The sequence below is a fragment of the Sturnira hondurensis genome, unplaced genomic scaffold, assembly GCF_014824575.4.
Source record: "Sturnira hondurensis isolate 20B ecotype Veracruz unplaced genomic scaffold, ASM1482457v3 Scaffold0004257, whole genome shotgun sequence".
Classification (NCBI taxonomy): Eukaryota; Metazoa; Chordata; class Mammalia; order Chiroptera; family Phyllostomidae; genus Sturnira; species Sturnira hondurensis.
In genome coordinates this window covers 2,017,285-2,043,810 of record NW_028076888.1, presented here as the reverse complement: position 1 = coordinate 2,043,810, position 26,526 = coordinate 2,017,285, and the positions used below count along the sequence as shown (strand labels likewise).

General features: G+C 55.4%; 1 protein-coding gene across 2 annotated transcripts in view; it reads right to left on the bottom strand.

Annotated features, from left to right (window-relative positions):
• The window catches only part of FAM131C (family with sequence similarity 131 member C), a 30,877-nt gene extending 13,933 nt beyond the window's left edge, over nucleotides 1-16,944 (bottom strand). Inside the window, exon 1 of one of the 2 annotated variants that reach the window (XM_037045132.1) lies at nucleotides 16,271-16,944. In XM_037045132.1, coding sequence (XP_036901027.1) covers nucleotides 16,271-16,595 — 325 coding nt within the window. In that variant the 5' untranslated portion in view covers nucleotides 16,596-16,944. Of the gene's footprint in view, nucleotides 1-1,225; nucleotides 1,563-16,270 lie in introns of those variants that run through there. The other variant, XM_037045133.1, reaches the window with a different exon arrangement.
• Between the last annotated feature and the right edge of the window lie 9,582 nt (nucleotides 16,945-26,526).

Here is a 26,526-nt window from a genome sequence, read left to right as displayed (position 1 = left end):
GCCCAACCCCCACCACTATCCCGCCCTGACACCCTCCTGAGATGTCCTGAGCCACTGACCTGAATGTCTCACATGGACCAGCGAGCAGAGCCCCTCAGAGGCCACAGAGCTCAGGGAGAGGCGTTGTGTCCCTTCCTCAACAGCCCCCAGCACAGGGACAAGGCCCCCTCTGCTCCTGGGCCTGCCCTTCCCCTCCCCGAGCCCTGTTTACCCCTCTGCACCCAAAAAAGCTACTGGGGGTGATGGGTGGGGTGGCAGCCCTCCAAGGCCCTGTAGTTGGGGTCAGTGGGTTCGGCCAGTCACCTCCACCCCCAGCCCCGCCCCCTCACACCATGGGGTGAAGACACCCCATGAAGGTGAAGACACAGGTGAGAGGACAGGAAAGCAGGGCCAACCTTTTCTAAAGTGCTGCTCAGCAGCCTGTTGGAAAGCTGGTGTCGGGGTGGCTTCCAAAGATCAGCCAACCTGCCACCCTCCAGGGAAGCTCACTGCAGCTCCTGATGCCGCCTTGGGGACAGCAGTGGGGCTCCGGCACAGGAGGAGGAGGGCCAGGGTGCTGGCTCAGGGTGGCCTTTTCAGCTCAGAGACCCGGAGAAAGGCGTGGGGGTTACTGAGAACACCAGCTGCCTGGGTCCCTTTCCACTGCCTGACCAAGGATGGGGGTGGGGATGAGGACTTAGGATGAGGCTGGTGAGGGACTGGGAGCCTTCTTTACAACCTGTTCCCCTCCCCGAGACCCTTGCTGCCCACGGAGAGCAGGGACATGGGGTAAGGGGACAGGTGGGGCTGTGGAGCCGGCAAGGCCTGTGTCTGTGAGGTGGGGAGCAAGAGAATGTTCTCCTGTGCCCCCCCCACCCCCGCCCCGCAAGTCCCTCCGGAATGGTCAGGAGCAAAAGACACACGGCAGGGGGTGTGTGGCTGTCGGGAAGGAAGTGACCCGGCTCCAGGCCACCTGCCAGGGCGTGGCTCCAGCGGGGCTGGGGCTGCCGCGACCTCCCTGCCCTCTCTGTCCGCGCTGCACCCCATCCTCCCACGCCCTGTCCCTGGGGGGGCGGGCACCGCGACTCCTAGGGCTCAGCCGGAGCGGGGTGGGGGTGCAGCTGGTCAGGAAGGACGGGTTGCCCACCCTCACTTCCCAGTTTTCTTGGAGCGTCCGGAGGGGACGGGTGCGTATCCTGGGCTCTGGGACCCGAGCCCCACCCCCACCAGTCCGCGGCCTCCTCACCTCGCGACACGCAGGAGCCCATCACGGGGCCGCGGGGCCGTGCCGCTGCGACTTGAGTGCGTCGGGCCGCCGGGCGATCATGTCTCCGCAGCACGGGGCTCACGCGTGGCGCGGGCGCAGGGGGAGGGCGGGAAGGGAAGAAGCAGGGGTTCCTCTCGGCTCTGCAGCCTCTCAGCCCGGTCCCCACCGCCGCCGCCGCCTCCCGCGCCAGCTCCTGCCAGCACCGCGGATTGGCGTGCGTGTCCGGGGAGGGGGGGCCGCGGACCGCGCGCCGGAACCCGGAGCGCGGAGCCGCGCGAGGGTGCCCGCCCCTGCCCAGCCCTCCCCCCACCCCCGGGCCGCCGCCCAGAGCACCTGTTGTCGCAGCTGGGCTGGGGGCGGGGCGCGGCGGGGGGGGGGGTGTTGGAGGACTAGGGGAATTGGGGGGGTGGCACTTCTGACCGTCACCTCGCACCACCTGGTGACAGGGGCTGAAGGTCAGGGAAGGGGCGGTCGCGGCAGGGAGACGTCTGGCATTCTGGATCCAAAGCACACAACGTTAATTTAACAACCAGGACCAGACACCTCGCCGAGAGCCGCAACAACCGCTCCATCGCGCGTGTTGCAGGGGAAGAAGCAGGCTCCCAGGAGTCAGACGAGCCTGACCGAGCTCCCTTAGCCGAGGGCGACCGCCCCGCAGTGGGGCATGCTGGCCCACGCTGGGGGCGCACGGGGTGGCATCCCTCCGCGGAGTCTCCCGCGGCGCCTGCAGGGGGCAGCACCTGCCTCTCCCGGCTTAGCGAGGGCGATGGAACTCAGCACACGGGCTGGCACAGCGCGGGTCTCCCGTCTAACAAGGGCCCTGGCCCATCGCTCACGCTCACATGCCTACACCCAACACACTCGACGTTCACTCGTGTGCACACTCACGGTTGTACACTCACTGGCACACACCCACAGCGTGTGTAACAGCTGTACACTCACACGTTTATACAGTCACACCCCCCAGCTCCTCAGAGCAAACGTCCACTCACACGCAGCCCTGCAGCGTCCAGAGAACCGTCCTCCACACTTTATCTCACAGCATCCTCACTCCTACCTGTGCGCCGGGAACAGTCACTGTGTCCCTTTCGCTCAGGCAAGTGAGGAAGCTACCTTCTCGGTGGCCTTCAAAGCCTGGTGAAGGGCCAGCAGGGTCTTGAGGGATGACAAGTGTGGGGGGCAGGGGCAGGGGTGGAGCGCTGGCCTCTGCGGGGCTGGATCTGAACCCACAGGGCTTCCCGGGGGAGGGGCCGGAGCTGGGGATGGACGTGGCTGCTGAGCTTGTTCTCTTTGCCCCAGGCCCGGGACCCTCTCTGCAGTACAGTCCCGGTGGAGAGTGACCTGGTCATGGGTGTCCGCAGGCTGGTGTGAATGTGGACTCAGAGCTCACCCGCTCTGTGGCCTTGGGCAGGTCACCTCCCCTCCCTGAGCACCTGCGGGGGCATCTGTTAACTGGGGGCAGAAGTCCCATCTCACGGGGTTGCTGTAAGGATTAATGGGACAATATATGCGTGATGAATGGCACACAGTAGGCACTTAACTTGGGGCTAGAAATAGATAAGAGAGCTCTGGCTGGTGTGGCTCAGTGGATTGAGTTCTGGTCTGCAAACCAACCAACGTGTATGTGATTCCCAGACTGGATGCATGCCTGGGTTGTGGGCCAGGTCCCCAGTAGGGGGCGAGAGAGACAACCACACACTGATGTTTCTCTCCCTCTCTTTCTCCCCCCTTCCTCTCTCTCTAAAAATAAACAAATAAAATCTTTAAAATAAATAATAATGACAGTGAACAAGGTACGATATGATGATTTACTACCTTGCCACAGCTCCCTACACCCACGGGAAGCCCGAGGAAACTAGTGAATGAATGTGTATGAAGCACCTACTGTGTGTCCATGTGAGCAAGACAGTGTTGTAAGTGGTGCTGTATTCATTTGGGTGCTCAGGGAGCCATCAGACCAGCTCTGCCCCCCAAGTCTGCCCTGGGGGGGGGACAGCCCTGAAGGGACAGTCGGTCCTGACCACCACAGGTGCCCAATGCCTCGCAGGGCCAACTGTGTGCTTGCCCTTGTGCGGAGAAGGAAAGATGGGTCTGCCTGTGGCCAGGCTCCAGGGTCCTGTCCTCTGTAGCCCGGGCCGTGGAGGTGGAGCGTCCTGTCTTTTCTTCCTGTTGTGGATGGACAGGACCTGGCTTGGACAGAGGGTTCTGACTCACCATGACACAGGACACTCGGTCTCAGCTGCCCATGCTCCCAACTGACAGCCTGGCAGCTCTGGGGGCAGAGGGGACAGGGCAGAGAGGATGCTGGGGAGCTCACTGTGGCCCCTTCAGCCTAAGAGGGGGACAGGTGGATGAAGGTGGGCAGTGGTCCCACCCAGAGCTCACCAGCTCAGAGACATCCCAAGGGTGGTATGAGGGATTCTGGCTATCCTAACCCCCGGCATCGGTGCTGGTCAATTCCACACTCTCATTGCATGGACTGGCACTCAGAGAGGGGCGGGTCTTGCCCAAGGTCACTCAGCAAATCGATAGCAGAGTGGAGACTAGAACCCAGGTCTCCTGCCTGCCAGCCCAGCCCTGGCACTGGCCTGAGATTGGGCCATGCAGGGATGGGCAGCTCTCCCTTGCACGCCCACATTCACCTTCCCAGTCATTGGAATTCTGCTGAAGCAGACGATTCCCAGACTCCCAGACAGTTCTGAGGTGCGTGGTTGTCCTTACCCAGGGCAGGCTGTCCTTTCCCAGCTCAGCCCAGAGCCCATCTGCCCTGTGCTCTTCCGCCACCCTCCCCCAGCACGCTCCTGGCCCCACCCATCCATGAAGAGAGAGGGAGGGACCTCTGGTGGGTGAAGGGACCAGAGCAGAGAGTGCCCAGACTGTGCCCTTCACACCCCCTGAACCCCATTCTTCTGTCTTGATTTTAGGGATCCAGCCAGAGCCCCCAGCCCTGTGGCCTGCCCCCACTCGCCTATTTAATGACAGACATTCACTAGCCCCAAGTGCCCGGCTCGTAGCTGGGCACTGGAGCGTGGAGACCAGATGCTGCAGGGTCTGATCAGAGAAAGCTTAATCAACAGAGCTGGCACAGGGACGAATCAGACTCAGTCCCTGCCCAGGCAGTGTTGGGGGGGGGGCATGCAGCGTGGGGGAGGCGCATGCATAAATAACTCGGGTTGTGGTGGACAGTGGAGCACCCCCAGGCCAGCCAAGTGCTATGAGAGAACAGTTGCTTCTGGCAGGGTCATGGGGTGGCTTCAAGATGATGGGGACCCTGCAATGGCATTTTGAAGGTTGAGTGGGTCTACGGCCATACCACCCTGAATGCGCCCGATCTCGTCTGAAGGTTGAGTGGGATGTGGCAGGGAGAGGGTGGGGGTGTGGAGGTATAGAGACAGAGATGTGGGGGGTGACAGGGGACTGGTATATACATACGTGACATCTGGAGGACCCATGGGAGAGGACAAGAATTCAGACCGGGATTGCCCACCTCAAGGCCAATAACATCTCAGCACCATCTCTCTCAGGAAAGGCAGAGCTGGGGATACAGAAGGAGAATGGAACTGGGAGCCAGGCAGATCTGAGTTTGGCTCAATATATAGTACATGCTCAATAAGTATTTGCTGACTGAATGCAGGACAGTGAGACTTGTCCAAAGTCACACATCTAGCAAGTCATTATAGCCAGGAATAACAGATTCAACCTTTTATTCATCCAGAAAATGCTTATTGAGCACCTACTGTGTACCTGACACTGTGTGTTGCTGAGATTACAGCATGAGTGATCCAGACGAGGTTCCTGGGGGAGGAAGGCATTAACCCAGGAAGGAGCCAGGACAATGGCGAATCACAGCCCTGAGAAGCACTGGGAGGGCGCAGGAGAGGAGGACCTAATCTGGTCTTGGGTGTGGAGGGAGCGTCCTGGGGAAGTGGCAGTGACCGAGTCCACGGCTGACAGACGAGCAGGATTTGGCTTGGCAGATAGACTAGCACCACAACAGTGCGGAGGTGGGAGGAAGGGATGGTTCCCAGGGAGAAGAGAGGGCCATGACCATGACGGCCAGAGCCCAGAGGGTGAGAGGGAGGAGGTGGCCGGAGCCCACTCCCCCAGAGCCTCCCCCTGGGATCTATCTGGTCTTTATCTGAAGAGCAATGGACGCCCCAACTTCTGCGCATCTGCAAACTAAGCTTCCTACCAGTCTCCCTCAGCGGGATTGAATTCCGGCTGAGGCTTCCAGTCCAGTTCCCTGTTTCTCGGGGAGCCCAGCCTGTCTTGGGGTCCCGAGGGCCAGGGCTGAGGGCCTTTCTGGGAAGGCTGAGAGAGAAGGCCACACAGGCTGACCTTAGCTCATGTGCTCACTCTTAGCTCTGACTGTGGGCTTTCAGCAGGAGTGGGGTGACAAGTCAGAGTCCTGCATGGGAGACCAGCTGGATGAGGTGGGGGAGGGAGAGACAGAAGGGCAAAGGCCCCAGGCTGATGGGGGAGACACAACCATTGTGCTGCACACTGAGGACAATGGGGCAAGAACAGCCCCTGTCCTGGGGAAGCTCCCAGCCAGGTGAGTGAACAGGTGCACCGAACTTATCTCTAAAATGCCTGGCCTGGTCCATGGTGGCTCTTCATGACAGATTCCCCTTCTCAGGTTCTATAGGCTGGTATCCTTGGGTGTTGGGTCTCTGCAGGCAGGCAGGAGGTCCCCTCCCTGCCCCGCAGGACTAAGGCACAGACACAGGTAAGACACCTGAGATGCCTTTCCAGAGCCATGGGTGTCATGCAGCATCTTGCCACCAGGGGGCAGCTTGAGACAACACCATTCTTCACTGCTTTCCTTTTCTCCCTTGGCCAATTGACCCAGAAAGTACCATGGTGCCAACTCAGATCCGGTCACACGGTTCAAGGTTGGGCATTGTGTACCCTGTACAAAGGCGCCCAATGGAGGGGGAGGGCGTGGAAACCCTGTCTGTCATCAAGCCCTGAGCTAGGGAATAGGCTGTCAACCTGGGTATGGGGCACTTTTTCTAGCACAAAGGTGTCATTTCCTTGCTAAGCTGGGCACTACAAAGCTGTATCCACCCAGATTCGCACAAAGTCTCCATCTAGCAGTGTCCTGAGCCAAGACATCACCTGTTCCCAACCCCCACCACACAGATGTGGTGACTGAGACCCAGGAAAGGGACCAAGGCCCTTTGGGAGCAGAGCTGGGGCTGAAACCCCACAACTGGTCAGACTGCCTGCTCGACCTGGAGGGCTCAGGTCTAGGCGCTACCTCTGGAGGCCAGGACCTGCCTGGGGGTCCCAGGGCCTAAGGTTCGGGGTCTCTCTGGGAAGCCTGAGAAAGTCACAGGCTGTGCTCAGGATGTACCCTTTCTCAGGCCCTGGCTCAAGACTGGACATCTCCAGTTGGAGTGGGGTGACAGGCTGGACTAGATGCAGTGGGAAGAAACATGAGCCCTCAGTGTGACGGAGCAGACACAACCAACATTCTGGGCACTGGGGGAACCAGCCTCTGTTCCCTGCCCTGGGGAAGCTTCCAGCTTGGTGGGCAAACAGGTGGTGGGGTGTCCCCATCACTAGACATTCCCCAAGTTCCTTGAGGGACAGGCTTTCTTGTGGTTGTCATAGGCCCATCCTCTGGAGGGGAGAGCCCTGCCGACCTAGTGGGGGCCACTGATGGGAGCTTGGGAGGCCGTTTCAGATGTCTGGGTCAATTACAGCTGCAAGAACAATCATGGCAGCCGAGGCCTCCCTGTGTGCCCCCTGCTGTGCCAAGGCCCATGCTGGGCCTGTTTTGTTTAATTCTTCCAGTAACCCTAGGAGGTCTGGCCACACTGGGCAGCCCTTAGTCTCCCAGCACCCCCTCGATCTTGACCTCTGGGGCTATCTGGAGCCTGGTAGCTCTCTAGTACAGACAGCACCCCCTCTGTCCCTGCCTCTGGGCGTTCCCACAGGCTGTGCATGGCCCCCATCAGCCCACGATACACAAGTCCCTGTCATCCCAGGCCCAGAGGTCACGCCTTCATTCATCAAACATCGATCGAATCCCTGCTTGCAATGTGTTGTCTGCCCAAACAGTGGGACACAGCTGAGTGTAATCAGACAAGGCCCAAATATCTTGGCAGTTAGAGTAGACGTCAGCAAACTATGACCCGTGTGGGCCGAATCTGACCCTTGGCCTGCTCTTATAAATAAAGTTTTATTGAAACATATCTATGCTCATTTGTTTACCTATTGTCTCTGGCTGCTTCACCTTCCAATGGCAGAAATGGTATAACCCTCAAAGATGAAAATATTTTCTATTAGGCCCTTCGCTAAAAGTTTGCCAACATCTGGCCTAAAGTCAGTCCAAGAGAACACAGACATTAACAAGTCACTGGAATAAACTAATGCATTGATACATTGGGAGGAATGCCAGGAAGGACATAACAGAGGCTGGAATTGAGACTCCGGGTTCAGCTGGTCACCATGTCTCCTCATCTCCCACCATGGCTCCTCTGAAAGTCAAACCTTGGGCTGGAGCGGCCTCCCCGGCCGTGTGTGTGCCAGGCAGGGGTGCGGGTCTGGCTGGAATCTGCAACTCGGCAGCTGTTCTCCTCCCCTCCCCGGACCTCACCTGGCCTCACAGCCTGCCGTGAACGCTCCCACCTCCGCCTCGCCTAGTCCCCTGGGAGCCCCTGGGAGGCAGGCGGGGAGGAAAGCTCCTTTTACGGACAGGACAGCAGAGGCTCTTCTGTTTACTGACTTGGCCCAGCCTTGCCGAGCTGCAGGCAGGCAGAGCTCTCCATGTCGTGGGAAAGCCCCCGGCGGTATTTAGGCCACTAAGGTTCTGGCCCAGGACTCACTTGGGCAAGTCTGTTCCCCTCTGGGCCTCTGTTTGTTCATCGGTAAAGGAGCGGGTTGGAGAAATGGGCCTGTAAGCTCTTTCCTGTATCCGCTCGCAGGCTGGGGCTCGCCCGCCCCTCTCCAGGCCTCAGTTGGGATCTGTAAAATGGGGAGGGAAACGCTCATCCCTCCCACACTCTTGGGGCTGGTCCCAGGCCAGGGAGATCACAGATGGGAAAATGCTTTGAGCTCCGAGGAAGAAAAGAGCTCTATAAACCCAGGGGGTTATTAGGGTGGTGGGGATGCGGGCAGGGGTTGAGGGTGCGAAGGCCTCAGACCGGTGTTCGGTCTGACCAGCAGAGGGCGCTGTGGGGAAGCCAAGGCCGATCCTGAGCTGGAATCGCTGTGTCCCTCCTAGGACATAGACCCGGGTCCTACCGTGTGCCAAGCCTGTGGCGCTGGGTGTGGGGGCACGGTTGTGAATGAATGGGGCCTGAGATGCTCTCAGTCTAGGGGTGGCACAGGGGTGAGGACATGTAGCAAATAGGCCCAAACACTAACGAGAGCTATGGTGGGGGCCAGACAGGGACGGGGACTCCCGCTGGGGCCTCCAGGAAATGCCCTGTCTGGAGCTCCTGTGGGGCAGGGGTCTGGGCTGCAGAGCCAGAGGGGTAAGGGACAAGGGGAGCACGCAGGCTGCCCGGGTTCGAATTCTGACTCTGCCACCTCTAGGCCAGCGACTGCACCTCCCTGGGCCTCCTGCTCCTCACCTGTCACAGGGGAAGAGTAACAGCCCCCACTCACAGCTGTAGCGAGGATTCCACTGGTGGCTCTCGTGAGCTCTCAGGTAACACACCTCCAGAGCAGGGCCTGACCCAGGCAAGTGTCTGAAGTCAGTGGTTCGGGTGCTGGGAGCTGGAGCCCTGAAGGGTCTGTGCCCACTTTGGGGGACAGAGGCGAGGACAGGGCTGAGGATGAGGAGGCCCCCTGGGGAAGGAGGAGGAGGAGGACAGGGAGGCACAGGCTGAGAGATCTGGGGGAGCACAGGATTGGGGGGCAGGTGCAGTGAGGCAAGGGAGGGAGTTTGGAGGGGCAAAGACTAGTCAGGCACCCCCACGTGCCCCCTCAGCTGTGTGCCCTTGGGCACGTCCCTGGGCCCCTCTGAGTCACAGTTTCCTCCTCTCTAAAATGGGGAAATAGCCCCTGCATCACAGGCCCTCAAACACTCCTCAGGAAGGCCTGGCTCTGGGAGGTGCGTAAATGCCCCGCCCTCGCATTATAGCCCCCAGGACCACGAGCACCCCACACACACACACATCAGCCAGGTCTTTTGCTTAGAAAACCAGCCCAAGAGGAAACCCCCAAACAAACACACCTCAGCTGATCTCCCCAGCGCTGCCAGGCCCTGCCCGGCCCTGCCCTGCCCACTGTGGGTGGGGTGGGTGCGGGGAGAGATCAGTTCCTGGGAAACTGTTTTTCCCAGCTCACACGGGGGCGGGGGGCAGCAACCAGGTCAGGGTGGGGCTAGCAGGACTCTTAGTGGCCCCCAGGGCTCTCCAGAGAGAGACGTCCCTGTCCCAGCAGGTAGGACAGTTGTGGGCATCAGAGTCCACGGGGGACCTGGTCCAACAGGCAGGTTCCAGGGGTGCAAAAGGTGAGGGGACGGAGAAGTACACTTCGGTAGTCACAGAGTAGTCGCGGGGACGGAAAGCACAGGACAGGGAGTACAGCCGGTAGTATTCTAACAACTATGTATGGTGCCAGGTGGGCGGGGTTTATCAGGATGATCAGTTCGTAAGTTATATAATGTCTAATCACCGGGGTGTGCAGCTGAAACAAATGTAGTACTGTATGTTAACTGTAATTGAAAAACAAAGAATTATTTAAAGTAAAAAAAATCACGCAGGTTCTAGAGCCTGCTATACCCCTCCCCTGCCACACACACTTGCACATGCTTGCACACACATGCACACACGGGGTCTGATTCCCTAGTCTGCTGAAGAATCCATGCTGGGGTCTGATGGATGAGGCCCAGCCATCAGGCTGTGAGACCTGCTGGGAAGGGCAGAAGCCACTTTGGGCAGGGGGCCGGGTGAGGTGGGAGGAAGAGGCTCCGGGACAGAGCCTGCCTGACGGTGGGGACACTTCCAGCAGGCTTGGAGGCTGAGGGGGTGGCAGCTGTGGAAATCAGGAAGTTAGACATGGGGGATGGGGAGCTGGGGAGAGACACAGATGAAGGGCCAGCGAGTCCAACTAAAATAAACATTCGTAGGATTCCGCACCTCCCTGGGTGAAGGTCCTTATGCACACTGTCCTTTCAGTCCTCATGACCAGCCTAGGACATGGGGGGACTATTGTGCAGATGAAGGACCTGAGGCTCAGAGGCAAGTGCCTGGATTCCCTACCCATCTGCCTAGGAGAGCATGGGCAGGGATGAGGGGTGGGTAGGGCTGAGGGGTGGGTAGGGCTGAAGGGTGAGCAGGGGTGAAGGGTGAGCAACGCTCTCCACATCAGGAGGTGGAGACAGGAGACGGGAGGCCAGGACAGGTCACTGGGGCTTTGGTGAGGGCTGGTCACTTTGGGGACACTGAGGTTCAGAGCAGTCACTGTGACCCTTCCAGGCCTGTCGGGGGGCAGGAGGAAGGTCATGGTTGAACAGGGGCAAGGTCTGATCCCAGATGCCTGGGGGAAGGCGGGCATCAGGGCTATTGCCAGGCCTTGGACGCTGATCCCGAGGCGGGAGGGGCCAGTGGTCACTTCTCACCAGAGGAGCCTGGAAGGGCAGCCCAGGCTCTGCTGTCTCCCGGGTTCACATCAGGAAACCCTGCACTGCCCTTGGGGCCCCGCTTTTCGGGAGACACAGCTGTGCAGACCCCGACCCATGGCAGAGCAGCCAGGGGGGCTCTGAGGTGTGTCCTGAGGAAGTGTCACTGCGGAGACTGAGCCATCACTCCTCTCCCTGCCACTGAGAAGATGCTGCCCATGGTCGGGCCCTGGGTTCCAGGTTTGGGGTTGGGAGGTCTGGTCTGAATGGTGAACGAGAGATGAACAGGAAGTGGTCCAGGCTGAGGGAGAGGGACACACGTGGGCAGGCAGGAGCTGACCTCTGTGGGACCGGGTTCCCAGCCTCAGAAACCCCCAGCTAGGGGCTCGTCCATCAATTGATTCCTGATCCCAAATGGGCTGGCTCCCTGCCAGGCCAGCACTCAGTCGTTCCGCCCCCCCCCCCCACCTCTACTTTTCCCCATCACCAGTTCTCCCCACCCCTTTCACCCCCTTCCAGCTGCAGGCCTGGACCACCTGGGCCCAAGTGCCTCTGATCTAATTTGGACCTTCCAGCACGTTCTCTCACTTGTTCACGCCCGCCCGGGCTGAGTGCCTCCTGGGAAGAGGAGAGGGAAGACAGGCTTTGAGGTGGGGGTGCAGGTGGGAAGCAGATCTCAGAGCAGGAGACCGAAGGGAAGACACCCTGGGGTGCTGGACAGAAAGGGGAAATCCCACTGTGGCCGAGTGGGCCTGGCTTCCTCGGGGGGCTCCGAGGATGCGGGGGACTGCACTTCCATGTACTTAGAGAGCTCAGGAACCTTGGCTGTGACTCTTGGAGAGTGGCCTCACCTGACCCTGTCTTACCTCCTCACTTCTTACGGGGAGACCTAGCCTCAGAGAGGGCGTGGGCCTTGTCCAGAGTCACACAGCCCTCAGAGACAGCGGCTGGCGCCTCCCCAGGGCGGGTCCCGTGGGGCAAGCTCCATTGTGCTCTCCCCGGCAGGAAACCGCTGCGCTCAGCAGCCTGGGCAGCGGGAGAGGAGGAACGAGTTTGGCTACGTGACCGGCAGGCCCTGGAGGCTGAGCCGGGCCCACTTCAGGAAAACAACCTGCTGGGGCTGCCTGGGCAGGGCAGCTGGGGTGGGCACCCGGGTGGAGGCCTCCTGCCTGGAGACGGTGTGCTGGGAGGCGGCCTCAGGGCCCTGTGCCCCAAGCCTGCCTGCGAGGGGGCAGCTGGTCGGGTTCATTGCTCCCTGACACGCAACGCAAGGCTGGTCGGGGGAGGAGAGGGCCTGGGGGTGGGCGGCAGAGCCCGAGGGCGCCCTGGGTCCCTGGGGTGACTTGCACAGGCTGCCTGCCTACTCATCAGCTCTAGTTTACAGGGGTTTGGCAGGGAGCAACCAGGAGTTTGGGGAACACAGTCCTTGGCAGGGCTGCCCAGCCAAGGGGCTCAGAGCAAGGTGAGGTCTCTCTTTGTGCCTCAGTTCTCCTTGGGGAGGCCAGGGACCATTTTGTCCCTCACCTCCAGACTCGGGCTGACTCTGGGCCAGGAAGCCAGCTCTGGGGAGAAGGCCCCACAGGCCCAGGTGGCTGTTGTCCTGGCCGGTCACAGCAGGGAGGACACTGAGCACCAGACCCAGCAATCAGGACCTAACAGAGGCCAAGTGGAGCCGCTGAAGGATTCAGCACAGGGGTGGCCATGGTCAGATGAGGCTGCTGGGAATGACTGGACTGGGGGCTGGAAGCAGAGGGGGCACAGCTGGGGCAGCAGCAGAGGCCTGGAAGGGGGGGGGCAAGTCTTCCTGGGGGCCAAGTGGATGAACTTGGAAGGGCCTGCCTGGGGTCTGCCCCTGCCTCCCCCGCCTCTGTGTGACCTGGCGTGTTAAATCCCCTGCTTCTTGCTCTCTGAATGTAAAACAAAAGCGAGGTTGAAACTGGGTCAGAGTACAGAGCCTCTCTGCCAAAGTGCCCCCGAGGGGAAGCCCAGAGCTGGGCAATGCTGCACAAGGAAGCCGGGCGCGCAAGCAGGACGGCAGTCGGAGCCTCTGGCCTGGACAGCAGAGCTGGTCTCCCTGGGGCAGGTCCGAGGGTGATCCCACGCACGGCGGGTGGCTGGCATTGGCCAGAACCTCATCCTGGGGTTGGGGGTGGGGCCTGGGTACCGATCAGTGTCATTAGAAGCAGCTGTGCAGCTGTGACGGTTGCTTAAAGAAATGAAACTGGGGAAGGTGACTGGAAGAGAACATCATGCCTAGACCGCAAGGAGTTCCCCCCAAGATGGGGCCAACCGCAGCCCCGAGCCCAGCCAGGGGCCTCTTCTCCTCCTGCAAGCCCCCACTCACCCCACGCCACCACCCTGCCTCGCCACACTCCTGTGCTCTCTGAGGGAGCGGGGCAGGGCCCCACCGGACCGACAGGTCCCAGCTTACCACGTGCCTCCCTTGGACTCGCTAGGCTCAGTTTTCTCATCTATTAAATGGGCTATAATGGCAACTCCTCAGAGGGCCAGTGGGACATGTCCCACCAGGCTGTGTGTGACATGGAGTGGTCTCACATGGGCCCTGAAAGGCAGATACACTCTGCCCATCACACAGGGGAGGAAAGCTGAGGCTCAGAGAGAGTAGAGGGATTCGTCCACGGTCACCCTGCCCCGCTAACTCCATGACCCCCAAGCCCGGGCTCTCTCCAGGGGCAAGGCTGACAAGGGGAAAGGGGTGGGCGGATGGGGAGGTCGCGCACACCGTGCAGCCCTGGGTCTGTCTCTCCTGATCTGTCTGTGTCCCTACCCCATAGCATCCCTTCCTGGCTCCAGCATCTCTTTGGGGGCTCCCGCCACTTCCTCAGGTCTCACGTGGATCCTTCCCTTCTTAGCTACAGCCTGTTTCCTCCCCACCTGCCTCTGGGCCAGCCCCTGATGTGCAAAAGAGAGGTCACCAACCCCTTGTCCACGGGAGTTGCTCTGGGCCCAAGCGAGAACCCGGGCAGAGCCGGGGAATCAGATACCGGGTTCTCAGCGAGGGTCCAGAGTCCTCTGTCCCCAGCTGTCCCTGCTGGTGCCCAAACCCAGCAGCAGCAGAGCCCTGAATGCCGGCAGCAGCCAGGCAGGAGCCCGCCAGCTTCTGGTGCACCTGGCCAGGGGAGCAGGCAGTGAAGCCAAGAGCCAGCTCATCGCTCGGGTGTAAACAGCAGCCCAGTGGGAAGTTGGCAGCGGCCTCCTCTGCCCTTTCCCCCACCCCCTCCCCGCGAGCCCCACCCAGGGAGAGAGGGTGTCCCGACTTGTTGGAGGAGTTTTCATCCCACACCTGTGCCCACTGTGTGGGGGTGTGGGGGTGGCTCTAGGGGCCCACAGAGAATCTTTGTCCTCCAGACGCGCCCCCCCCCACTTCTCCCGGCTGGTGCTGGGAAGGTGCCAGGGTTCTCGGAATGCGAGGCCCCCATCTCCACCTCCCCACCCAGATGCCTTTGCCACGCACACACTCTCAGGGCCCACAGCAACCGGGCAGAGCCAGGGCAGCCTGGGAGCCGACTGTGCCCTGAAGGGGGCCCTCGTGGCTCTCGTTCCCACCAGAAGAGAGGAAGGGGTGCAGCTCTAAGGTTCCAGGAGGAAGAAAACAAATTTCCACCCAGTGCTGAACCTGATGAGGCCCCGCACTTTGCAGACATTGTCTGGGAGGTGGGGACCGCCACCCCACTTTGGGGATGGGGGGCTAAGGCTAGAGCAGCAGTTGAATGAGCGACCGGACTCTGTGCCTCGTTTGACCCCCGTCCCCTTAATGCCTGCGTACAGCAAGAGCTCCAGCTGCACTTGGGGAGTGCACAAATGAGGTTCAGAGAGGGCAAGTGACCTGGCCAAGGTCACACAGCCAGAACATTACTCAACTGGGAAATGACGGAGGCCCGTTTGCATCCTAATGCCAGGCTGTTTCTGAGATCCACCACCAAAGCGGGGGCAGGACACATGCACATGTAAGTGTGACCCCACCCTGCTGTCAGAGTCCTGCCACACTCACACACACCTACGCACATGACCCTCAGCCGAGAGCCCCCGTTTGCCATACCACTCAGGCCCATAGGAGCCACGTCCGGCAGGGACACAAACATCTTTCTGTGCTGGTCTCACACCCTCCTCTGTCACCACCCCTCCTCCATGCCTGAAGAAGGCAGGATGGTGCATGCCCTCTTCCACCCCCACAGCCCTGGCACACTCTCTGCCTCCCCAGGCTCTGGAAAAGGCCAGGGAACCACAGGTGGTCAGCACCAGGAGGGTACCCTCACGACGGCATCTGGATGGTCAGACTTGGGCCAGGGAGTGGACAGAGTCAGGGGCTCGGCTGCCTGCAGGGCGGTTCCAACATCTGGGGCCCCTCCCTTGCTGTGTCACAGTTCAGCCCAGGGAGCAGCTGAAAGCGCAGACCAGAGGGGCCACAACCTCCTCCAGCTTTTAGCAACCACAGATGTGCCTGGGGACCAGCTGGAGTCTCAGATTTCTAGGCAGCGGGGTCAGGGGACTCACACCCGAAATCAGACGGAGCTCCCTGCTTCCCCACGAATAAGGGGCCACAAGGCAGGGATGGTCAGGGAGGCAGGGACCCCTGGGAATGATAAGTCAGCAACTCTGGAAGACGGGCACTAATTTATCTTAGGTACCAATATTATTCCCATTTTCTAGAGGGATGAACTGAGTCCTGCAGAGTTTAGGCACGTGTCCAAGGTCCCCAACCCCCAGCATTTGCTGGGTATTTGTTGAGTGGACGAAGGTGCAGGAGACTCATCCCAGAGCATGCGTGGAGTCAGGATCTAAGTCCGGGTCGGACACTGGAGCCTCCGTCTTCCCAGCCTCAGTGGAGCTTCCTCTGCAGCTCGGGACCCACCGACAAGGCACGGAGGGCATGTCCTCTCCTGGGCACCCTGTGTGACGTGGCCAGCTTCCCAGGGCTCCACACTGCTGCCTTGCAGACTGAGAGAGGCAGAAGCAGCCCTCGCAGCGAGGCCAGGGGTGCTCCTGTCACGCATCAGCCATTTCACAGACCGCCAACTGAGATAAGGCCACGCGATGACCGTGATGGATCAAAACAGAAAACAAGACCACTCTGCGGTCATGTCCGAACACAGAGAGGAAAGTGGACACGGTCCAAACCTCAAAAATGACCCCGTGCCCCTCTATCCTGGCTGCATGTGTGACGGCTGCTTCTTTGCCAATCACAGCTTTGGCTTCAGATCCTCCTTCTTCCCTTTAAGATCCAAATTAAGACACACGATCACAGAATTACCCTCTCCATGCTGGCATCCAAGCCGGGGCAGAGCTCCGCCCCTGAGCCTTCCTTAATTCACCCCATGCAGGCGGCCTAGACCCCGTCCTAAGTCCTCCCTGCTGGCCACTCACTGAGATGACCCACACTTGCCCGAGGCGTGTGTCCCCCCTCCGCACACCCACCGACTCACTTTGTCCAGGTGTGTGTCTGGTGGTCTTGGATGAAAGGCGTTGACAAGGACTTAGGACAACTGAACAAAATGCGCTTTGTTCAGCCCATTTTGCTGATGCCCCTGGAGCCGCAGGCCAGGAAAGTGTCAGCGTCCGACGAAGCGTGACAGGGTGGGAGAGGAACCTTCTTCTCCCTCTGTTCCCAGGAGGCTGAATTTCAGGCTCTTGGGCTGGAGAATGGTCACCTCCTCGGTTAACTCCTGCAGCCCTGCCGGCTCCATCCACCACAGCCCAAACGTGAGCCTGGAGCCCCCGCTGCCGCCCGGGCAGGGCATCATGGGGCATCTGCGTGGAAGGGCCTCGAGAAGGAATGAGCTCTGGGCCAGGGCTCAGGAGACCAGGGTTTGAGCTTTGCCTCTCTCATTGGCCATGTGACCTGAGCCTCGGTTTATCCATCAGTTCAATAGCTCAGGTGGAACCCCTCCACGGTCAGAGTGATTTAGCCAACGCCCTGCTGGAAACCCTTCACTGGTGAGGACAAACATCTAGTCCTCCCCATCCACTCCTGGTTTCCCGAGGGTTAACCTATCTTCCCCTTTCAGGCTTGTTGTTGGAGTGGCCTGGGGAACAGGTGAGGGGCTGCAAGTGCCATGTGTCCCCCGTCACTAGCATCCTGGGTGAATACAGAGCCTATTACTTAGGTCTGTTCCTGAGGGTTTGGGGCGTGGTGCCTCTGCACCCCATCCTGCCCCGTTCCCAGGCCAGGGACCACGTCCAAGCCAAACAGGATGGTGAGGACGGCACCGCAGGAAGGGCCTCGGGGCCTGATCAGTGGACACTCTGGCAGGGGCAGTTAGAAAAGACAGCCTCTGTAGCTTTATTCAGCTCCACATCCTGCTTCTCCCGAGACAAGGGGATGTGGCCGGTCTCCATTCTGCCCTGGGCAGGAGGGGAGGAAGGAGGTAAAGCTGAAGGATGGAGGCAGCCAAAGATGCTGACCTTGACTGAAAGGCATTGTTTGTGCATCCCAGAAGGTCAAGGGAGTTTACTTTCCCTCAAGCGCAGGGTCCTCCTGTCCGGTAAAGTCAGACAGGGGTGCTGGACCCACCTCCCAGTCTCGGCCCTGGCTCCCCTGCTCCCTTGGGCTCCATCCTGATTCACCAGGTCCACTCTGTGCCCCCACAGACCATCTCCCCACTGCCTGCTCTGCCCTTCCCTCCCCCAGCCCTGTTTGCCAGGTCCCTGGTGCACATCCTTCAGGCCTCAGCTTACGCGTGAGCTCCTCTTGGAAGCCTCCCCTTGCTGGGTCTTCTTGCAACGCAGCCCATGGCTCCGTCGGCTTCCCCTTCTGAACCTCCATCCCACGGGGTTGCAACCAACTGTCTATGGCCCTCGTGAGGGTAAGGGGCAGCCTCTGTGTTGTACACAGGTGATCCCCAGTGTCCAGAATGGACCTGGCATACTGAGGCGCCACATACATGTTTGGTGGTAAATAAAGGCCGTGATGGAGTAGGGACGAGGGCGGAGAGCAAGGGACCGTGAGGTGGGAGGCCTTCTGCTGGCACAGCTCCGTGTAGGGGCTTTGAGGTTACAAGTGCCTGAGATGAACAGAGAGCGGGCATATCCCGGCCTGGGCACAGCCTGGGCAAAGGCAAGGAAATGCCGGTGGGAAGTTATGGCTTTGCAGGGGCTTCTGCCTCCAGTAACGGGGGGACAGGTCATTGGACTAACCCTGTTGCTGAAAACAAAGTCCCTAGATCTAATTCAAAAAGATCATTTTTTAAAAAACAATTTTTAAAAGGTTTATTATTGTTATTTTTATTTTTAGAGAGAGGGGAAGGAAAGGAGAAAGAGATGGAGAGAAACATCAATATGGGGTTGCCTCTCTTGCACCTCCCTACTGGGGGCCTGGCCCGTAACCCAGGCGTGCGCCCTGACTGGGAATAGAACCGGTGACCCTTTGGTTCGCAGCCCGGTGCTCAGTCCGCTGAGCCACACTAGCCAAGGCAAGATCATCTTCTTAAGATGATCAAACAATGAACAAGGTGGTGAAGAATTCCCTAGCAAGGATTTAGGAAAAGGCCAGAACCCAGGGGGGACAGCCCATGTGGAAGACTGCACTGGTCCAAGGGCATTTGCCAATCTGGAAGAAGCAGCTTCCAGAATGGGCCCTGGTTTTGACAGCCTCCAGGGGTGGGGAGGGGAGCAGAGAGGATACAGGGTAAGCCCAGCCTTTTGTCCAAGACAGGGAGCCTGACACCTCACACCTTTTTTAAGCTGAGACATCCTCAGAATCATCCTCAGAACCAGAAGAAAATCAGGCTGTGAGCATAGGGACCTCAGTGACTCAAGAAACGCAAGCCTTGAACTTGAATTCAAGTGTTTCCGGGTGATTGTTAGATGCAAACAAAAAACATGTCTGGAGGGAGGTGTCATTATCTTAGACCTCCTATTCTTTTCACACGTAATTTTCAAATACAATGAGCAAAACACAGTCAAAGAAAACCAGGTTCCATGAGCAAGAATCAGCACAAAACGAAACGCAACAGAAAAAACAATTATGTAACATAACATATCACAATATATGACTGTATTAAATCATCATGGGCACACCTTAAATTTACTCAATGTTATAGGTCAATTATATTTAAATTTACAACAGGTAACAGAAACAGACCACGATGACTTCAGGTATCGGCCCTCAGAAGTTACGGCCTTGGAATCACAGGTTCAAGACCCTGTGGGCAAGTACATCCTACAGTGGGTACAGAAACGCGGGGAATCTGGACTAGCCGTAACGATCTTGAAAACAAAGAACAGAGATGGAGGACTCACACTTCCTGGTTCCAAGTCTTCCCACGGAGCTACAGTAACCAAACAGTGCGGTGCTGGCATCGGGAAAGACATTGAGAATCGAACGGGGAGTCCAGAAATAAACACACACATTGCGGCCAAGTGATTTCTGATGAGGATGCCGAGAAAATTCAATGGGGAAATAGTCCTTTCAACAAATAATGTGGGGACAGCTGGACTTCCAGGTGCAAATGAGTGAAACTAGACTTCTATTTGACACCACTGTACACCACATATGCCATTAACTGAAAATGGGTGAAAGTCCTAAATCTAAGAGCTAACAGTATAAAACTATTAGAAGAAAACAGGTATAAGTCTTTGTGACCTTGGATGAGGCAATGGTTTCTTTTTTTAAAGTTATTTATTTATTTATTTATTTACTTATTTATTTTTAGAGAGAGGGGAAGGGAGGTAGAGAGGGTGAGAAACATCAGTGTGTGGTTGCCTCTCACACGCCTCCTACTGGGGACCTGGCTCACAACACAGGCCTGTGCCCTGACTGGGAATCGAACCAGTGACCCTTTGATTCACAGCCCACATGCAATCCACTGAGCTACACCAGCCAGGGGTTTCTTTGATATGACATCTAAGTACAAGGAAAGAAGAAAAAAAGATAAATCTGGACTTGATCAAAATGGAAAACTTCTGTGCTTTAGGAAACACTACCAAAAACGTGAAAAGACAACCCACAGAATGGGGAAAACATTTGCAACTCACCTATCTGGCAGGGGCCCAGAATCCAGAATCTATAAAGAACTCCTATAGCTCAATAATAAAATGACAACTCAATTAGAAAATAGCAAGGGATTTGAATAGACATTTCTGCAAAGATGATACAAATGGCCAATAACGCACAGGAAAAGGTGCTCAGTGCCATCAGTTGTGAGGAAGATGTAAACGAAAACCCCAGTGAGATACCGCTTCACACCCACCGGCTAGTTACGAGAAAAAATCAGACAGTAACAAGGGCTGGCAAAGGCGTGGAAAACCCAGAACCCCGTGCATTGCTGTTGGGGACGCAACACGGCACAGCCACTCTGAAGACCAGTTTGGCAGTGTCTCAAGGAGCTCAACACGGCTGCAGCCCCAGCCCATGCCCGGCTGCAGCCTCGCTGTGAGTGCCGTGCTTCGTGGTGGGGTGGGGGTGGGGGGCGTCTTCTGCTCTTGCTGCCCCCTCCTCCGCCTGCCACGTGCCACCAGCATCAGGGGTGCCAGGGCGCTCCCCTTGGGATGCCTGCCTGACCACCAGGCTTTTCAGCCTGTCCCCCCGTCAGCCTGACCCTTTTTGGCAGGACCTCTCAGGGCCAAATTCCCTCATGTGGTCCTGGAGGGCACAAAACTCCAGACAGGTTTAGGAAGAAGTTTGCGTCTCTGGGTTTCACACTGGCTCAACCCTACAGAGGTCCCCACGTTTACATGACACACGTCTGCCCCATCTGGGCGGTTGGCAGGGAAGAAGCAGCCACTTGATTCTAAAGGAGGCCTCGGCCTTTTGCAGTGTGTCATGGAGGTGAGTCAGTATCCTCCAGCCAGTGCTCAGGGCCTCAGTCTCCTGTGACCTCTGGCCCTAGCAGCGTGCTCCCCAGAGAGACTTCAAAGACCATGACTTGCAAGCAGGAGATTTTTTCTATGGGAAGAGACATCTATTAAAAAGTCTCTCCAACCTCATTGGAAGGGACTTATCAGGTGCCTAACTGCAAATGGACATTTGCCCCTGTCTCAGACAGTTGCTTCTGCCTGCAGGGGACGTCAAAGACTTCCTGAGGACAAGAAGCCACCGGCCTGGGCCGTAGATAGCTATCCCAAGACATTGAGGAGGCCCGTTTGCCTGCAAACTGATGGTGAACTTAAAAAATCGTCTGTCTTTACTGGTCTACTAGCACAATTAGTCGTAATAATAGTCACACTTGTTCTTTGGGTTTCCCTCAAACCTTGCCCTTACATAACCCAACTGTTAATGATTGCTAAGGGTATAGGAGATAACTTTTTGTATTATTGATAATACTTTTTTATGGTTTCCCTTTTGAAATGTAGAAGGAATGTTATTGCATAAGGAAGGAGATGTGTGTGTGTGTGTGTGTTTATAATCCTCACCCGAGGGTATATTTTTATTGATTTTAAGAGACAGAAACATCAGTGTGAGAGGGAAACATTGATTTGTTGCCTCCTGTACGCACCCCTACCGGGGATCGAACCCTCAACCTGGGTATGTGCCCTGAGCGGGGATTGAACCCACAACCTTGTGGGTTATGGGATGATGCTCCAACCAACTGAGACACCCAGCCAGGGTGAGATGTGCATGTGTTTGAGAGAAGTTAAAAGGAAGCAGTTTGTTCTCATAAGTTGGTTATTTCTGAGTGAGTGAAAAGAGACCCACTGAGAAGGACAAAGGAAGAGGTGGAAGAGGTATCTTGAAAAAGAAATTTTATGGACAAATGCTAGAGCCCAATTATGGGGAGGCGCTTAGCCCCTGCCCTGACCAGAGCCACTCCCTGAATTCAGATGGAAGCTGAAGTGGTTCTGAAAAAACCGCCCTCGGCAAACGGTGGCTGCGACACTGGAAGTTTGCTTGTGATCCTGGCCTCTGGAAATATTGGATGGTAATCATAATCTACACCATTGTGTTCTTACAGCCTTGAGGCCAATTAAACCTTAAAGTTACAGTTCCCAATTTTACAGCTAGCAGGAATCAGGTTAATAATGGATGGCACTCGAGTGCTTCCAATGGGAAGTGGACAGGCCATCTTAAAGTAGCAGTAACCATGACATCAGATGGGAACCTGTCTCGTGGTCAGATTGTGAAAACCAAAGAATTGTGGTTGTGCCCTTAAACCATGGTTGCAAAATACAGGAAAGTGAGGCAGACAGCCAGTCGGGACAGTCACACTCTAGACCTGCAGCTTCGTGACAAAGGTCACTCTTCGCCTTGGTGAGCCCATCCCTTGTCTTTGTGCATCTGAGATAACCTCTGAACTGCCAGACTGGCAGCCCCCTATTTCAGACCCCTCAGGCTATAACCTCTGAACCAGAGCATAGATCACGGAACCCTCGCTGTCCCCTTGTCCCCAGAACACATCTCTGCAGGCTGCAAATGTTGATCTCCTAGTCCCACCAGTGGCAAAGACACATGCTTCTCATTTTGCCTTTTTATCCAATTCAAAAGATTACCTTGCTTTTCTTCTTTCTGCCACCGGTAGACTTCACGCCGCCTCCTTACTCTCCTCCTCTGTAATGTACGAAATAAGCTGCAAACTGCCATTCCCTGGAGCATTTTCTCAGAGAATTTAGAAGTCAGGGGTATCAAACTCATTGTCACCAGGGGCCACACCAGCCTCACGTTGCCTTCAAAGGGCTGAATGTAATTTCAACTCCGTAACGGTTAAGGAGTAGTTACATTTTTACTGTCCTAAAATATTTAGATTATACTTCTCAGCAATTGTCATCAGTTTGGTTCAAATAAACTCATAAAAATTCTTTTAAAAAATTAACACTGAAAAAAAGCCTAGGAGGAAGTACTATTATTATATTCCCATTTTACAGATGAAGAGACTGAGGGTAGAGTTCAGGACGCTCGTGAGTAACGGACGCAGCGCTGAGACCCAGGCAGTCTGGGTTCCAGCCTACATCCTGGACCACCACGCTGTGATATGATTAATAGGTTTATGTACATAAAGAATCTTATACCCAAGAAGCAGAGGATACTTGTGTTTTTCAAACATACTCAAAATATTTAGAAATAGATGAACTGACAAACTTGTTCATAAAAAAGCCTCAACAACTTTATTTTTTAGTTTTAATTCTTAAAAAAGATTGTATTTATTTATTTCCAAGAGAAAGAGAGGAAGAGAGATATCACTGATGTGTGAGAGATACATCAACCGGTGGCCTCTTGCACTCTGCCCTCTGGGGATGTGGCCCACACCCCAGGTGTGTGCCCTGACAGGGAATCGAACTGGCGACATTTCGATCCACTGAGTCACAGGCCAGCGCTCAATCCACTGAGTCACACCATCCAGGGCAACAGTTTCTTCACTACCAAAAGAAAAAAGAAAAAAACATATGTTTGGAAACTAAAAACCACACTCTTAAACGACAGATGGTTAAAGTTGAAATCACAATAGAAATTACAAAGTATTTAGAATTACATGACATCTGAGATGCAATTCAAGTGCTCCTGAAAATAAATGTATGATTAAAGCTAAAAGTTTTTATATATCTGCATTATAAAAAAATAAAGGCAAAAACAAACATTTAAATTTAGAAGTAGAAAAGGGACAATAGAACAAAACTAAGAAATATTTAGAAGTAGAAGCTAAGAAATATTTAAAATAGTGGGAGGGGAGTGGGGGACAGAAAACTATACTTGAACAATAATTAAATAAAAAAATATTTTAAAAAAAGAATTATTTAAAATAGGACCAGCCCTGGCTGGTGTGGCTCAGTGGACTGAGCACAGGCCTGCAAACCAAAGGGTCACCGGTTCAATTCCCAGTCAGGGCACATGCCTGGGTTGCGGGCCAAGTTCCCCAGTGGGAGGCATGAAAGAGGCAACCACACACTGATGTTTCTATCCCTCTCTTTCTCCCTCCCTTCTCCTCTCTCTAAAAATAACAAATAAAATTTTTAAAACAAAACAAAAAATAAATAAAATAGGACCAGAAATTAATGTAATAGAAAACAAAAAGTTAGAGCCCTGGCTGGTGTAGCTCAGTGGATTGAGCGCGGGCCTGCGAACCAGAGGATCGCGGTTCGATTCCCAGTCAGGGCACATGCCTGGGTTGTAGTCCAGTTCCCTGCAGGCCAACTCCCAGCAGGGGACGCACAAAAAGGCAACCATACATTGATGTTTCTCTCCCTCTCTCCTTCCCCTCTAAAGATAATTAAATAAATAAAATCTTTATAAAAAAAGATGCTTCATTTAAAAAAAAAGAAAACAAAAAGTTAGAAATAAAAAAAATAAAAACAGATGCCGTTTCATTGACATAGAAAAACTGGTCTAAACAGATCACGAGAGAGCAAGACGCCACAAGGAAGTCACACTGGGAATGGAAAGTGAGTCACTGGTGGGGACACATCGGAGTTAAACCTTCTCCATGCCGGCTTTATCTTGATTGCAATTTCAATGGGAACATTTCTAGCTGAACCACCAAATATGATGATTAGAGTTTTGGGAGAGGTTGGTTTTTTAGATTAAAGAAGTTACTGTATAGTCCTAATTTTCTAAGAGTTGTCTGTTTCTTTGTTTGATAATGCATGGGTATATAATTATATCAAAAGCATCTATCGAGATGATCATATGATTTTTCTCCTCTTCTCTATTAGTAGGATAAGTTGTAACGATTTTTTTAAAGCTGACCATGGAGTTTTCATTTAATCCAGCTTTTCTGCTCCAAGGAAGATACCCAGGAGAGTGAACAACATAGGTTCACACAAAAACTTACACTTGTTTTGTTCACAACAGCCCTATTCGTAAGAGCCCCAAAGTGGAAATGACTCCACTGTCCATCAACAAACATGGAACACCTATCCGTACAACGGAATATTATTCAGCCATGAAAAGGAATGAAATACGAACACAGCAGAAACGAACCTCTGTAACACTGTGCCAAGTGAAAGAAGCCAGACACAATATTGCATATGCCATTTTACATGAACTGTTCAAAATAAGCCAAGCCATAGCGACAGAAAGCAGATTACGGGGTGCTGAGGGTGAGGGGCCTGGAGAATGGGGAGGGGCTGACTGGCCCCGAGTTTCATTTTGGGTTGACGAAAATGATCTGGAATCAGATAGTGTGGATGGTTGAGGCAGGATGGTAAGAAGCTAGTGCAATGAGGAAACTGAGACAAGATCATTAAACAAGGCCAAATAATTTCAACAATTTACAGCCAGCTAGTGGATTACCAGACCTTACCTTCCCTAGCCAGGGATACTTGGGAACAAACAGTTTATGCCTCTCCTCCCTTACTAGAGAATGCATAGCTTAAATCACCCTGGCCAGAGAGATAGAGGACAGAGGCCGCTGAATGCCATTTGGGCCAGCCAAACCCAAGGACAGATGACATCAGAGAAACAAGTAGCACGAACCCCGTGAGAGCCACACAGACCCAGGATAGAAGCGAAGCAGTGAAGCAGGCCAGAGAATAACCCCAAACTCCCCTATACGTGCATTTTTATGCATCTACGTACTGAAAACGCACCCGGAAAGCGGATGTACGTTCTGCCGAAAACTTCCCCTAAGACCTCGGGCACTTTCTTTGCACTCGTGAACTCTGCACTTTCTTTCTCTCAAACTCCAAGGACCTCTGTGACACTTGCCACCAGGGAGCAGCGGGCAGCAGCCGCTCATCCCGGGCTGACCCCCTGAACCTGCCTCTAAGGCCTCCTTGTCTCTGACCTCCCGGTGACTCAGGCAGGCCCGCCCGGGCTCTCCTGTTGCTGCTCTGCCCTAAGCCCTCCCTGGTCTCACGGTCCCCAGCTTCAACGCACATACTCTCAAAATCACCTGGACCTGTGCTGTGGAATCTGTCTGCATGAGGTCCAGAGCCCCCACCCTGCTGGCCAGCCCGAGGCAGACTCGCTCAGGCTGACCCCGCACCTCCGTCTGGTACTGTGGTCACACGGATCTTGTGAGTCAGCTAAAAACAACTGAAATGTGTGTTTTAAAGGGGTGGATTTTATAATATATGAATTGCATTTCATTTGGAAGCAAGGTCCTCAGAGATCCTGTCAGCTAATAACAGTGGGGGACACCTCCTGAGCTTTATGCGTCAGACTCGTTCTAAGAACTTTACGTCTTTTAATTCAAGTATTGCTCTCAGCATTACCGTAGGTAGGTGCTATTATTATGAAAACTAAGACAGAGAGAAGTCGCTTGCCTGAGGTCATCCAAGCTAACTGTTCATTGTTCAGACTGGGAACCGGAAACCCAGAGAGGGGCATTAACTTGCTCAAATCACACAGCATCACAATGGCAAGGCTGGGACTAGACCCGTGGGCTCCTGCCTGGCTCGCATCAGGCGGCCTTCAGAATCAGGTCTTACTTGAGCCCAGGCTGCTATTAGGGGTCTACGTGTCCTCAGAGGCCTCAGGAAACTTTTTGTGGAGAATATAAAAATATAAATATAAATATAAATATAAATAGCTCCCACGAATTAAACACTGCAAGTTGGGCACTATGCTCAACACTCTATGCCTCCACCCAGCAAAGCCTCCAAACCCCCTATTTACCGTCCTCATCTTTACTGTTGCAAAACTGGAGACTCAGAGAGGCGATGGGACGTGCCCAAGATCACGCAGCTGGTAAGTAAGTGGTGAAACAAAATACTGACCCAGCCACACGGATTAGCATCCATGCCCTGGCTACCGCACAGTGAAAGAATGAACGATGACCATTCAGGAGTTCCCCTGAAGATCCCAGGTCCA